Here is a 14,982-nt window from a genome sequence, read left to right as displayed (position 1 = left end):
GAGACAAACCTGGAGCGCCCTCGGCGCGGGCCGCGCGCTTGGCGTGGAGCTCTGAGCCGGAGGAGCTGTGCAGCTGCGGGCACGGCGTGCAAACCTGGCTGCGGCATGCAAACCTGTCTATGGCTCGCAGACCTGGCTGCGGCTTTGCAAACCTGGCTGTGGCTTTGCAAACCTGGCTGCGGCTTTGCAAACCTGGCACTTGCAGACCTGGCTGCGGCGCGCGGACCTGGCTGGCAGCGCCGATCGGCCGGCAGCTCGCGGCGTGTGCCGTCACAAATGTGCCGCTCCACCACCTGCCCCGTGACCGCGACGCGCCCTCGGGCAAGGAGAGCTGCACGGACGCGCTCTGACATTGCAGCGAGACCTCCTGGCGATGCTCTGCGGCGCAGGACCTCAGTCAGCCAGCAACGGCCCAGATCCCCTGACCGCTGACAGCCGAAGGCGCGGGGGCAGGACCGTTGCTCCCGCGGTGCCGTCGCGGCGGGCCCGTGCCGCGGGTCGGTGCTGGGAACCGGGTCGGGACCGCGGCAGCGGAAAGCGTCCTGCAGCCTGTGCTGAGGAGCAGAGCTGTCGAGGGGTTAGGTACGACCGACCCAAATCCTCTGCGGATGAGGCTGGGGATGGAAAGACAGTTGATTTGTATTTTCTTGGGGGAGAAGAATAGAGGCTAGGGATTTTGACTGAGTAGGCACTTACTTCTTAATTGCTGGTGAGCTCAAAGTACACTTTGATTTTCACAGACGTAAAAAACGATCTATTAAATCCAGCTCCCTGCCGTGTTCTCTGTCACACCCTTAGAAGTGGTTTGTCCAGCGTGGTGTTCTGGTGGGTTAAAAGTAAAACAAACAGTTAGTCCTGACAAATCCCTGGCTGATTTTTACTCATTTCCCCAGACATTATTCTACGCAGAGTCTGTGTGCGAGAGGAAGGCGCAAATCTCACAGCAGAGCGCTGGGATTCAGGAAACTTGATTCTTCACTGCAGGGTTTCACCCGTGGTCTTTTGTGTAATTGTTTTGCTTTCGCTTTGCAGAGACCTGAAGCTGGACAACGTGATGCTGGATAGCGAAGGGCACATAAAGATCGCAGACTTCGGCATGTGCAAGGAGAACATCTGGGATGGGGTGACCACCAAGACCTTCTGCGGCACCCCAGACTACATTGCGCCTGAGGTAGGGAACCAGAGGGGTTTCAAGCCAATGCGTTTTCAAGGCTTTTAAGGATAAAAATATCTGGCAGGAGAAGCTGCTCCATAAAACATGTTCTGCTTCTGAGCAAGGTTTGGGTGAGAGCAGGGACTCTGCGACGGCTGCCGGGGGCTTGGGCAGCGTGCGCGGTGCCCGTGTTGAGCAGCTGCTGTGCTGGGCTCCCTTGCGATCCCAGTTGGTTGCTGTAGCTTCCCGGGAAGGTCTGGCGTGACTGAGCCCTGCGCAGCCTGGGGCAGGGAGCGAAAGGCTGGTCTCAGTGCGAGGAGGTCTCGTTAGTGCCTTTCTGCTGCGAGCACGTGCTCCTCCGGCCCTGAGTCATCAGCATTCTTCTGGAGGGATTATATTCCAAAAGCAAACATATTTTCTTTGGGAAATGGTTAATTTTAGTCGAAAGGAATGTTATTTGTTGGACTGGGAGAACCAAAAAGAAACGTTTTGCTCAGATTCGCTTACCCCGGAATCAGAGCAGCTCTTTAGCATCACCCTCGCGGGCCGTCAGGTATCGATTCGGGGCAGCCCGCGCTTGAGCTGCCCTCGCCTGTCGCGATGTGCTGTCCGGAGGCAGCCGACACGGCGGCTCCCCTTCCTGCACCAGGCACGGGGATGCCGGAAGGGCCCCGTCCCTTCCCAGTACGAGGCCGTGGGCAATGGGCGCTCTTCCATGGGACGCCTTTGCTTTGGGCAGCTGCCTGCCGGAAACAGGCGTTCGTGAATTCACCCTCGGGCTGGGAAGCGTGCGCCCCTAGCACAGCGCACGCGCCCAACGGCACGACCGCAGCTGCCCTTGAGGAAGGCAGCAGCCCGAGCTGGGTCTGCCTCCCGGCTTGGCCAGGTGCCCTGCGCAGGCCCTGCAACGCGGAAGATGCCCCCGGCCGGTCCCTGCCCGGCGCGGAGCCCCTCCGGGGCGTTCTCGCGTCGGTCCTGCTGGTCTCCACGTGCCTGGGGGGTTCTTGGTGCTCCCAAACCCGGCTGAGACTTTCTCCTGTGCTTTCCCACCCCGGGAAGAGCTGAATCCAGGAGCTCGGCTCCGGTTCGGGCCCCTCTCAGCGCACAGCTTGTGACAGGCCCTTCCCGCTGCTGGGAAGAGGGGGACGTAGGTGATGAGGGACGTGCTTGGCCATCGCCCGTCCTCCGTCTCGTGCACCTGGAGCCCGGGTTTGCTTCCCACTGCAATGGCAGCGCTTGCCGCGGAGCGGGAGGCTCCATCGCTGGGCAGGCACCGCTCTCCCGCGGATGCTGGGCGCCGGGGAAGGAGGAGGGCTGCAGAGCGCGTTATCGGTGGATAACGTTTCCACGTGAAGCGGAAATCTTTAGATCTCGCCAGCTTGCTACTCGTAGGAAATGGCTGTGTGTCTAATGAGAAATGGCTGCCTATCCGTAACTCCAGATCGCTCGGGAATTATTCTGCGTTTGGTTATTACTTATGTGATGGAGTCACATATGACAGTTGCATAAAGTGTTATATTGGTGCATTCTAATGTTGGATTTATGAAATTCAGGTAGGCAATTATTCCCGAATGCCTGTTCCCTTAAAATAAAAATATCCCTCTAAAATCTTCTCACTCTTCTGAATTTTCAATGATGAGATTAATTTTTTAATATTTATCCACTTAAATATTTTAGAGAAAGGGATTCTCTTTGCCAGGACGTAGTTAGATGCACATGTATGCTAAACTACATTGTGTTTTGCTGCAGCCAGAGAGATTTTTAATTACTAGTTCAAATCTGTGTTACATATCCGCATTCTACCAAGATTAATATTGGTGTCCTGTTCGTACATTGCTGTGTTGCCATGTGTGATTAATACTCTTTCAAAGCAGGACAAATGACCATTTCTCTTGGTATTTGGCTGAGCATTATCATTTAAACACTTATTTTCTTCTGCTTGCCCTATTTTTTTTCTCCAGAAGAAAAGTAGGAAATGGGAAATTAGGATGCAAATCACTACCTGATGGAGGAATAATATTAAAGCCTGCTACCAGTAGGTTTCCAAGGAGTAAATAACATGTCCCCTACTTTATAAATGGGGAAATGGTATATAAAATTCTTGCCCGATCTCATATTTGGTGGCAAAGCCAGCATCAGACCTGGGCTCTGTTTTGTAGGTCTAGTCCAGGGCCTTTCTACTGCACCATGCTTCCTCCCTTCAGGAAGCTGAAATGTTCTCTAGCCAACATATCTGCAGGGTAAAAATGTCCTGTGATTTGCTTGACCCATTTTTAGGGCCTTTTCTATTCTAAGCCACAGCCCTCTGCACGCCAAGGTGACAGGTATCGCGTGTAAATGACCGGTGCCGGTGCAATTTCCTCCGAACGGAAAACGTTCTTGAGTTGTTGGGTCTCGACCTTCCCTGGCGCGCAGTCGGCAGGCTCAATTTACAGAGACTGGTTTTCTGAAAGGATTTGTTCTAAGTACTGTTTTCTTCTAAAGCCCTTTATGGTGTGAGCAGGTCACACCTGAATTTCCCAGGGCTCTCACAAATCATCTGAAAACAAGCGGAAGGAGCTTCAGGAACTCGGTCAGGGAACATCAGAGCTGAAACTCGGCATCTGCTCGCGGGAGCACAGGAGTGCTGCGGTGGGAAGGGTCAGGCCCACGCTGGGCTTGAGCGCAGCACACGGTTAATGGAGTCGGGAGCAGGTTAAGCCGTGTTTAGGTATGTGGTGCATGAGGATGCCACAGAAAATGGGAGAGCAGCATCAATCCTGGTGCCTAATCTTGCCCCAGTGCTTTGCTTTCGTAGCACTAACCTCCCCTCTCCTTCGGTGGGATGACAGCAGCTGTGATTTAAGTCCTGAAGTGCCTCCTGCTCAGGTGCTGCTGGGCACTGCAGAGGGTCTGCAGAAAGCTGCTGGTGCATTAGACCAAAGTAGTCTGTTCTGAGCTGTTCTCCTTAATTAGGGAAGAGGCTCATTTGAATATTATTCAATTGAGAGCTTCCTGTCACACCAGCCTCCGAGGGAAATTGGCCCTTCCCATGTTTTCCAGCTGACAGAGATGATTGCCTCTTACATTTCGTGGCTGCAGTGTTTGCACTATATAAGGCTGCAGGAGTCATCTGCAAACTCCCCCTGCCTTTTGCAAGGGCGGTGGGGGAAGATGCAGCAAGGACCCTTTCCGGGCCATGGGTACCTGCCGGCACGCCGAGCCGTGGGCTCGGGGCTCGCTCGGGAGCGGAGGCGGCGGGGTGGGACCGGTGGGGGCAAACCTCTGGGGCTGGGTTGCTCTGCATGCCTTCCCCTGTGATTAGCATATGATTTGCATTTGTACTTGAATATATGAATCTTTGCAGAATAGAATTCTGTAATTAGGATGAATAAATTGTGTAATTGTTTTGCATTAAGTAACAGATGGCAAAGCCCAAGGCCTGTCAAACCCTGCGCGCTGAAATGACGCCCATCAGCAACAGCCGAGCAGATGCACCAGAGCTTGAGAGAGCAGAAATGTCTGTGCGGGAGCCGGCTCCTTCGATACCTCCCGGGGCTCTCGTGGGATAAACCCGTCCAGCTGGGTCTGCAGCCTCTTGCCGCCGTCCGGGTGTGCTGAGAGTGGCGAGACCCCCTCGTTTTGGAGGAGAGGGGAGAGGCTGGGAGTGGGCAGACCCGGGGGGGGTGCCGCGGAGCTCTCGCCGGGGCTCCAAGGACGGCTCCTGCCCCCAGGGACCCGCGGCCGGCCGGAGATGCCCGCGGGGTTGCGGGGAGCTCGGTCAGCCAGCGAGCAAAGCTGGCAGGCTTTGCTGCAGTTGTGGAGTTCATGGTATTTCAGAGTTTTAGAAATTAAACTCTGTAAAAAATACAACCATTCATGTTTTGGTGCCTTACCCAAGCTAAATTTTGATATCAGAAATTGAAAAAAAATACCGAAGTTACACCAGAGTTCATTTTGACTCCAGAGCGGTCGCGGTGTTGGGGTAAGGGCGATGCCGTCGGGCCGTATCGGGCTGGTCTGTGAGGGATGCTCTGTAATCAACCGCAGAGAGCGACCTGGTGCAGCGGCTTTGGACTCCCCAAATCCTGGAAGCCCGTTTCAAAGGGCCCCGGCTGCACGCAGAGGGCCGAGCTCTGTGTCGTTGTTTCAAACCAACCGCGCCGGAGTCAGAGCAGAAGCATCGCGGCCGACATCGGCGTAGCCAGGAGCAGCTCTGCTCCGCTGCCAGCTGAAGCGATGCGCTGTGCTGCGGCGGGTGCGAAAGGGAAGAGCAAGGATGCTGGCGCCTGCTCTGAATTGGGATGAAGCCATCCAAATTCACACTAAATAGTCTCATTTTTGTCTAATATTTAGCGTGCATTTGAGGGCTGGGTGTATTTTAATTACTGAGCACTTTGCCTGTCGTATGTTTTGCTTATATCTGCAATTTCACATCGTTTCAGAGAATCCAGCCTCAGTAAATAACCTCGTCCTTTTGACCTGGACTACAGCTTGAAATCAGTTTGTGTTTGCATCGTGCCAACAGGTTACAAATGGAAGTGTAATCCTGCTGTTTTGTGCTGTTTTCAGATAATTGCTTATCAGCCCTACGGGAAGTCGGTGGACTGGTGGGCATTCGGCGTCCTGCTCTACGAGATGTTAGCCGGCCAGGTAATTGAATTTTAATTGATTCCTCTGGGATCGTGTTGAATTCCGTTGCGAGCAGATGCTGACGGGTAATTTGTTCTGTCGCTGGCGAGCCGTGGGGTGCCGTCCCCTCCGTGCCGGAGATGGAGGCAGGGATCACAGCCGCGGGCACTGGCAGCTCGGCAGCGTGCGGGGCCGGGAGCCGGAGTCACCGCGCGCCGCCCGGCAGCCAAGGGGCAGGAGGGGCTGGTTTTCCAACTGGAGATCATAGAAACTAATGAAAGATCAAAGATAAAGAAAGGCCGCTGAACCTCTGTTTGCTTTGCTCTAGGCTCCCTTTGAGGGCGAGGATGAAGACGAGCTCTTCCAGTCCATTATGGAGCACAACGTGGCCTATCCCAAGTCCATGTCCAAGGAGGCGGTGGCCATCTGCAAGGGGGTAAGGGCTCGCCTTGCTTTTCGGGGAGGAGTGAGAACCGATTGCCATGGCTTGGGTGCAGCGCAAACGTGCGCCTCTGCCGTCGGTAATCCCGTGCGCTCAAGGGGGGTCCCAACCTCTCCTTCCCCTCGCTGCTCCCGCCTGGACCCCGGGCTCCTGGCGCAAGGGAACGCCGGCCAAAACCCGTTGTGTTCCAGCGTCTGTGCTCTCCGCTCCTCCAACCAGAACTTGCGCTATTTCATTTTTGCCTGCTAAAAATAATTTAAAATAACACCTAGATCCTTTCTGTGCCACCGTGCTACTGCCGTGACCCTGTTGGACACTGGGCAGTTGTAGCCGTAGGATAAGCGTGTTGCTTTGAGCACAAGTCCGTCGTTCATCCTGTATTTTTGCCGATAGCGCTTCTGCCTACGCCCAGTCCCAAGGCTCCAGCCCCGCTGTGGCTGCTGCTGAGCCGGGCCCAGCCTGGCGGGACTCGTGGAGCCTCGTGGCAAGGGAAGGAGAGACAAAGCACCATCCCATTTTTAATCAGTTTATTTAGTGGATCTCATGTCTTCTAGATGGCTAAAAAAGACGCTTAGAGCCGGGCTCTATCTGTGTGGCTGGATAAGTGGCAGGTGCATCAGCGTCTGCAGGCAGGACCTGGCAGGTGGAGAAGGGACTGTGGTGGTCTCCGTGCAGAAATCCAGGCGGGATCTCAGGGTGGGTCGGCCCGTGCTCAGCCCGAGGTCGGGGGAAATCGGAGTGCGGGTGTGGTGTGGGAACGGGGACCTCCGCCCAGGGGCTGTCCTGCCCCGTCGGGTGACAGCAGGGCAGGTTTGCGCATCTGTGCGGGAAGAGAAAAATGATGCTGGGAGACAAGACACTTCAGCGCGATTTCTGAGTAGTTTTCTTCAGTTCAGACACAGCCTCCATCCTGCGGAGGTTTATGCTTGGCTGTGATGAGCCGCCCTTTTGGGGTGCCTCAAGTTCAGTGCTGGCGTGCATCTCTGCTGGGTCAGGAGAGTATTTTTGTTATGAAATCTCTTAATTTGCAGTGAAGCTCTGTATTGCCCAGGGTCCTGAGCTGTCTGTGGACTGAGCCCAGGCAAGGCTTGGCTGTGGTTTGACTTTATTTGGGTTGCGAGGAGTAAAGGCTGGCCAGATCCTGGTGTTACGCCTGTGGTTGTTTCTTGGACCTGAGCCGCTTCTCAGCCAGCCAGTGTATTGGTTTAATCCAAACATTTCCATAACTATGTGTTTTTTGTAGGACTTTTTAAAATGTTTGCTTTTAATAATTAATATTTAAAATATCTGAATGTTCTGTATCTCAAAATAGTGCTTCTATCTACAAGTCCCACATCTTGCATTTAATGTCGCCACTGAAGCATTTCAAAGTCCCTTTCCAGTTTCCCCCGGATTCGCAGTCTGTGTTAGGAGCGGAGGTCTTTGCTTGTCTGATGGGGAAAAGCTGCTGAAAGTGTTCCAGGCTCGAAGTGGGTCACCGGGAAATCGTGTTTTCCAGGTCACTTGGCAATCAATTTCAGTAAAATGCACTTAAATCCACACATTAATTTAGGAACCACACGAGCAACTGGAGGGGGAAGTTTCCACAAACTTTCTCTCCCTGTCTCCTCCTTCTAGTTTTTTGGATTGGGGCAGAAGGGGAAAATCTGCTGTTTTTCTGGCCGTGCATGAAGAGGGGAAGATGCTTTGCAGCGTTAAACGTCGCTGTGCCCGGCGTGCCCCGGGGAGCGATGCTGGCGCGTGAGCAGAGGTTGGAGCGGGGATAAATCCAGCTGTCTGCTTGGTTTTCTGTTGCATCAGTCAAAATCTGAGTGCTGTAAATGGACAAGCAGAGACCGCGATTGAACCGTCTGCTGCCCGTAGCCGCGATGGCTTTTCTCGCTTGTGGCAGGCGCGGGCTGCCTGGAGAAGGCTCCGCGTCGAGCGCGAAGGGGCTGGCGTTTCACAGCCGAGCTCTTGCAAAACAACGAGGAGTTTTGTTGGTTTTGCAGAGTTTCGTTGCAGCGTGGCGGGGCCCGGCCGCGGGTCGCACCGGGGTCCTGCCGCCCCGCGACGCCCGCTGCAGCGCGGCCGCTCGCCCGGGCCCTCGGAGGCAGCTCCGGCATCGCCCCGGCCCCGGCGCCGCGTTTTGCAGAGGCTCGCGCGGGCGCAGGAGCTGGCACAGCCGCCCAGCCGCTTCCCTCCCCATATGGAGGGTTTTGCCTGCGCCTGAGCAAAGCGGCGCTTTCCCGGTGAACAGCTTGCCTGCGAGCGCCGGCTCCCGCTGCCGTCCCTGCCTGGTAGCAAAGGCGTGAAATGGCCTGTTTAGGGTGTTTTGAGCGGTGTTTCCCGCGGCGGTGATGCCTGGGAAAAGCCGCTTGCCTTCGGGAGACGGGGGCTGAAGCTGCGGCTCTGCAAAGCCGTCGAGTCCAGGCTTAGACTTTCCTAAGCCGCAAACATCAAACGCCCCATTAAAGGTGATTTGGTCTAAAGCATCCTTCTTCATCTACGGAAACATGAAGGGCTTCGGCCGCATTAGTACAGGGATTAAATCAACTTGTTCCTGTTTAATACAAACAATGCTGAATGATTATCCTATGTAAGCCAGGAGAATCAATCCGCATGTTTATGGGGTCCTGCATATCAATAACAGATAGTGCCGCCATGCTAACGTGAATAAAAGCACAATAGGAAAACAGGAAAATTTAATTTCTGGATGCATATATTGAAAATACTGAATAACTGCATTGGAGTACAGCTCTGTGCCACTTTACAGACAGGTACTTGGAGTAGAAAATCTTTTATGATTCATTAATCAGGCTGAGCTGCTCAGAATTTGGTGTGCGTCTGTGCTAAACTGTGGAAATTGTGGGTTTAACAGCAACACTTACATTTAAGAGGTGTGTGTGTGTGAGAAACAACTGCCAGCACAAAGCAGCAGGTAAACGAGATTCTGGCTCGGAAAAACTAATTAGTGCATTAACATAGACGATATTTACTGGTGCGGGTGCATGAAGTGTCTGCAAAACAGAGCGGTGGTTGGAGTTCAGCAGACGCTGGTGCGCGGTTCTGCTCGGTGCCCGGCAGGTCTCGGCCCGTCCTCGGGCAGGGGAGGGCTCCCCGGCGTGCAGCGGGGCCGGGGCACCGAGCCGATGGCTTCGCCCTTGTCCCACGCCCGCTTTGCAGAGAAGCGACCTGACGTCCGACGTCGCTGGTGCCGGTGGATGCTCTCGCGGCTGGGGGGTGCGTGGGGCATCCCGGGGCTCCTGCGCCCGCCCAGCTGCATCCACCGAGCTGCATCCTGCGCCCGCCCAGCTGCATCCCCGCGCGGGTTTCGGTAGTACACGTGCAGTGGGTTTGTCAGCACTTAAAGACGACCCAAGAGAAGATCTCTCTCCGTGTTTGCCCAATGCAAACTGCACCATCTGAAAAGGCAGCCAGGTCGCTGAGGCAGTCGTCGGAGCGTTTCGGGTTCCCGCACTGTCCTCGGAGACTTGCTTTGCAGAAACCTTGCCGAGCCGCAGGGCACTGTTCACTCTCCTGCTTCGGTTCGGCTAAGCAGGGTCCGGGCGGGCTGCCGGCCGGGGGCCAGAGCTGCTGCTCGGCTGGGCCCGGGTCCGCCTCGAGGGGAGGTCGGCAGAGCCCAGGCTGCCCGGGCCAGGGGCTCCACGGGGGCCGGCTCGGCCCCGAGAGCGGCAGGAGCCTCCGCGTGCGCCGGGAGCAGCCGAAACCTGCCCCGGGGCCGGTGGTGCTGTGCTCCTCCGGCACCGGTGGGACTCGATTGATCCACCCCGACCCGCGTGCTGGTACCGGTGCCGGTGCTGCGCTCCTTCCAGACAGCAAGACGTGGGGCTTCCTCCACCTCGCCAGGTTTCGTACGCTGGACTTCTTTTTTTATATATATATAGAAAGGGCTGGATGGTGCAATGTCAGGGAGGACACTGTTATTCACAAACAGGAAAATGCAAGTTAGAAAAAAGCCCCGCTCTTGTTCTCCCTGCTGTCCCCGCGCCCCGGTGGCCCCTGCTCTCTGCAGCTGCCTCCTGTCCCCGCGCTGGCAGCAGGTCCCCGCCGGGCGCGCGGCACACGGCAGTGCTCTTCGGGACCGGTGCCAGTCGCATCCCTGCCCTGCGGAGATGCAGCTCTGGCCATCTGGAAAATCACTTGTCCGGCCGGCAGAGCCCGGTGCTGCCGTGCCGCTTGCAGCTGGGCTCTCCGGGCCCACGAGCCCCCCTCGCCCAGCAGGTTCTGCCTGGCTGCTGGGCTGACGGGCTTGTTGGCGTCAGAAAAAAATGGCTTATAAAACCCTTTTCTCTTTTTTTTTAATTTATTTTTTTATTGGGTGGGTTCAGTTGCGTGGAAAGGTTGAGGTGGTTCTCGGCTCGGGAGCTGGATCCCGTGGGAGGACGCGGAGGCGCGGGAGCCCCGTGTCCCGGGAGCCCTCCCGCAGACCGGCCCTGCTCCGGCCTCCGCGCGGCTCCGCGGTCAGTGCAGCCGCTCTGCTTTTAATAAAGCAGTGCCTTTGTCGCACGTGTGCGGCTTGTATTCTCCTCCCTTATCAGCGTCTTACCAACCTCTGGAATCTGCCTCGTCTCCCGGTTCCCCCGCACAATGCCCCAGGATATTAATGTTTGCTGAGCTGCCCGCGGTTCCCGTGCTCCAGTGCACGTTTCTGAGAGAGTCAGTGCAGAGGGGGAGTTTAGGTGATAAACAATATTAATGGACTGTTTGCTCTTTTTATTTCTCCAAATTGACTCTTGTATTAGAAAGACATCTCCTGCCTGTGCTGTGGCAGTTCCAGGGAAGTGGGGCTTCTGCTCCCAGGGCTAAGGAAGGTTTTTGAGGGCAGATTGTTCATTTTACATGGGCACTGGCCTTTGTATTAACTCTGCAGATGCTGAGAAGTTTGCTACCAAGCCCGGTTTTCCTGAACACTAAGTGGCTTTACTCGTATCGCACTCCCCCCGGCACAGCCAGCTGCTGAGGCTGCAGCGGTGTCGGGAGCTCTACCACCACGCTGACGTTTCTTGGTGGATCCATTGCATTCCCGGAGGGTTTCCATCCCGCCCCGTGCGCGTGTAGCAGGGCCCGGGCTGGTTGCGCCCGTCTGCAGTCCGTTGTCCCACGTAATTGCTGACTTCCCCGTGCCGGCGCTGCCCCTGCTCCTCCCTCGGTCCCTGCGTGGTCCTCGGTGCTTCCCAGCCCTGCCGTGGGCTTTCCCTGCCGTGGGCTTTCCCAGGGGACGCGCGTGCGGGGTGCAGCCTGCCCGGCCGCTCGCCCGCGGTGCATCGCATCGGGGTGACTTCGGCTTCTGCTGCTCCCATTCCCGGGGGGCCGTGAAGGAGCTCGGCACTGTGTGAATCCCCGTTTCTTCTTTTCCCTCCCAAGCTCATGACCAAGCACCCTGCCAAGCGCCTGGGCTGCGGCCCGGAAGGAGAGCGGGACATCAAGGAGCACGCGTTCTTCCGGTACATCGACTGGGACAAGCTCGAGCGCAAGGAGATTCAGCCTCCCTTCAAGCCCAAGGCTGTAAGTTTGCTTGCATTAAGTGTGTTTCTCCTCTCTCCCACGCACCGTTTCTCTCTTGCACATTCGCTCCCACTCACGCTCGTGGGTGCACACGCGCGCAAGCATATGTGCAGATGCTGCTCTTCGTTCCCACGGCGGCGATGCATCACGTATCTGATCTGTTTAGGAGATTGCTTGTCCGTAAATTTGGCACACGTCAAACAACAATCCTGGAAGAATAACTCATGCTGCCGCCTGGGCACCTTGTCTCCCCCTCAGGCTCAGAGGGGGTAGAAACATCACGTGTTTAGATCAAGGATGTAATTGCATTATGATACTTCTCAATTTGTTATTCCGTGGGTCAGTCTATCTGCTTTTTTCCTCCTCCTCCTTAAGCTGAACAGGTCTCTGTTTATCAAAGCTGTATTTTAACATCTAGCTCAGCAACCTAGTCTGTTTGAATTGGTAATGAAGCTATATTTCACTCAAGTTTCTCTCCAAGGTAAACTTGTGGAAGGCTGGAGCCTGACGTGTGCGAGTGTGAAAATGGAGAGGAATTCTGCAATAAGCAGAACAAGGATTTTCTGTGTTACGTCCACATTTCTTTGAGATGGGTTTTACCAGCGAGGGAGATGCTGTCTGTGCTGGGGAGTGCAGGGAGTGCGGAGCACGTGGCCACGAAGGGGAGGAGAGCTGCCCGGAGTGAAACTGGGGGGGTTTTGAATAGTCTGAAAGTTATCCCTCAAAAAAGACGGCAGTGCTTGCCTGCTCACCGGTCCAGCGTCCTTGCAGCAGCATCTGTCTGTGCATCCTTGACTAGTGCACGAGATGGGAACGGCCTGGACCGCAAAGTGGGTTTCGCTGCCTGGCACGGGCAAGCAGCGCGGCGAGGGAGTGTCCGGGCGTTGCCTGCACGCTGCCCCGCGCGGCCCCGAGCAAGCGGCCGAGCTGCGATTCCCTGTCCGTGGGCTCCCGGCCCTTCCCGAGGAGGATGCACAGGCAGCTGTGACCATGGATGCTCAGAGACGGGGGACATCTCCCTGGTTTTCCCCATCTCTCTTTGCCACCGCTGGGACTGACAGGGCCGTGGACGTGTCCGAGCCCCTCCGCAGTGGTCCAGGTCCAGGAGGCACGAGCTTATTCGTGTCTCCATCTCCTGCACCCGTCCGCTGTCGTGCCCTGGCTCGGGCACTGGAGCTTTGCAGGAAATGGTGAATCCAAAGCTCAGTCCAGTCCACATGGCTGATACTGATATTTGTCCCCAGTGATCAAGGTGGGGACACCGCTCGCACTCTTAATCCATCGTCCTGGGTCACAGCTCAAAGACCGGAGAGGTTGCGTGTATTTAACTGAGTTTCTCCCTGCCCCACTGCCTGTAGGCCTTGGCCGCCTCTGCTTTTCCCCTGTTTTACAGGGAACATGCGTTTTTAAAGGGATGCCCTTCAGTGCTTGGAAGCGCTCCACTTTCGGAGGAGGGATGCACTGGGAGCCCGTTTCATGCTGGTTCTGACTCTCAGCTCTCCTCGGTCTGACCGCCACGGTGCTCTAGCAGCCTCCTCCCTTCCGCAGCTCCTTCTTGACTGATCCAATACGAACAAACCGCCCGTTAGCGGGGCCCCGCAGGAGCCGCGGCAGCTTCATCCTGCCTCTCGCGTGCAGGACGGAGGAGCGGGCGGCTGCCGCCCGGGAGCGGGCGCGGGAGGTCCGGTCCTCCCCCCGGGTCCCACAGCGCTGCCCCGCGCGCGCCTGCCGCCCTCCCCCGGGACGCGGGGTCACGGTGCCCGCGGATAGTCCTGAGCTATCCCGCTCCCTGGGGACGCCAGGAGCCCGGGAGCAGGCTGGTTTTGCACCCCACATTTTAATTTCACGATTCTGACATTGCAGATAAATATTATCACAACTTGACCCCTGCACAGCGATGCCTTTGCAGGAAGCCGAGGGGCTGCTGTGCTCAGAGCCGTGCACCCGAACGCCCACGGCCCGGAGCTGCTGCTGTGCCCTGTGGTCCTGGGCTGTGCTCCGTGTTAGCGCAGAGAAAATGTCCCGTCTCCCACCTCCCTGCCTGTGTCGGGGACGCGGAGGCCCGGGCAGCTGGCAAGCAGCGTGCGATGGTTACTGCCGAGGTTGGAATCGCTGCCTGCTTTACTTGCCCTGAGGAGGAATGGGATCGTCAAGTCATAGACCACATAGGGAAGGTGTTCCTGGGAAGGCATTGACTTAATATCAAAGTAAAATAGTGCAAAAGCCTTTGGAGGCTGTTTGTGCACACCACGATTCGATTGCTCCAGATGGGACCCGGCTGCTGTAGAAACGATGCTCAGAAATGGCAGCAGAGGTGAGTCGGTGCCCGCCCGGGCGCGAAGGCTGCGGCGGCGGGGACGGCGCTGGGCAGAGGGTGCCGCCCCGCCGTGAGAGGCCGTTTCCCCCGGAACCGATAACCACTGCTTTTTCTCCTCGCCTCTGTGTTAAAACGTAGTGTTACTTGTTGTTTGTTTGTTTGTTTGTTTGCAGTTTAAAAAGTTGAATACTGTCAAAGCACTTTCTTACTGTTTTTGTCTTTAAAATATGCAAATTTTGTCCTGCTTTAAATGTCTTATTTCTTTAAAAATCCTTTTGATCACCGACCTTGGAGCAGAGGATGGTAAGCTATTGTCTGCTGCTTTTCACCTAACAGCTGGTGTGGGGAAAAATTTCGCATTTGATAGAGCAGGCAGATTAATGGGAAGGCAGGTACAGTTGATGTAGGATTTAGGCAGGATTAAGACAACTCAGGTACCTGCTGATAGCTGATATTTCAGCGGCTCTGCCTCTGCACTGGAAATTACTGCTCCTTTCATGCCATCTGTGAGAGCAGATCAGAGCAGCGCAGGAATGGAAATCGGGGTTTGTGCAAGTATCTGGGGTGGGTGACGAGGAAGGGCTTGGCTGGCGGTTCCCAACCTCCAGCCGCTCGCGCAGCGGCTCCGGTGCCGGCTCGGTTTTCCGAAACGTGCTAGCGTCGCTCTTCACCGCAGCTGAACTCTTCTTTTTAAAGGGCTTTCTGCAAAGAGGAGGCTGCAAGGAGCTGGTTGCAAGCTAAGGCTGCAGGATGCAGACTAGTTTGCAGGTGTCGGTGCTCGGTGGCTGCTCGCGAGCTGCACGGAGCCTCCCCGGGCCGCGGGCGCTTCGCGGTGTCCGAGCGGTTCAGCCAGCCGGACGCAGCTCGGTGGTTAGCAGAGAGCGGTTCAGACCGTGTTAGGCACCGTGTCAACAGGTTTCGCATATCAAAAAGCATCATAAATCCATCTTT

At 56.1% G+C, this 14,982-nt stretch overlaps 1 protein-coding gene across 2 annotated transcripts in view; it reads left to right on the top strand.

The window, feature by feature from the left end:
• The window catches only part of PRKCB (protein kinase C beta), a 134,277-nt gene that overhangs the window by 105,777 nt on the left and 13,518 nt on the right, over window positions 1–14,982 (top strand). For both annotated transcript variants that reach the window (XM_064520015.1, XM_064520014.1), the window contains exons 13-16: window positions 1,033–1,171; window positions 5,705–5,785; window positions 6,093–6,200; window positions 11,574–11,714. In XM_064520015.1, the coding sequence (XP_064376085.1) occupies window positions 1,033–1,171; window positions 5,705–5,785; window positions 6,093–6,200; window positions 11,574–11,714 (469 nt within the window). The remainder of the gene's footprint in view (window positions 1–1,032; window positions 1,172–5,704; window positions 5,786–6,092; window positions 6,201–11,573; window positions 11,715–14,982) is intronic.

Source organism: Dromaius novaehollandiae, chromosome 14 (assembly GCF_036370855.1).
Source record: "Dromaius novaehollandiae isolate bDroNov1 chromosome 14, bDroNov1.hap1, whole genome shotgun sequence".
Taxonomy (NCBI): Eukaryota; Metazoa; Chordata; class Aves; order Casuariiformes; family Dromaiidae; genus Dromaius; species Dromaius novaehollandiae.
Note: the sequence above shows the minus strand (reverse complement) of the source record. Positions and strands in the feature narration are given on the sequence as shown.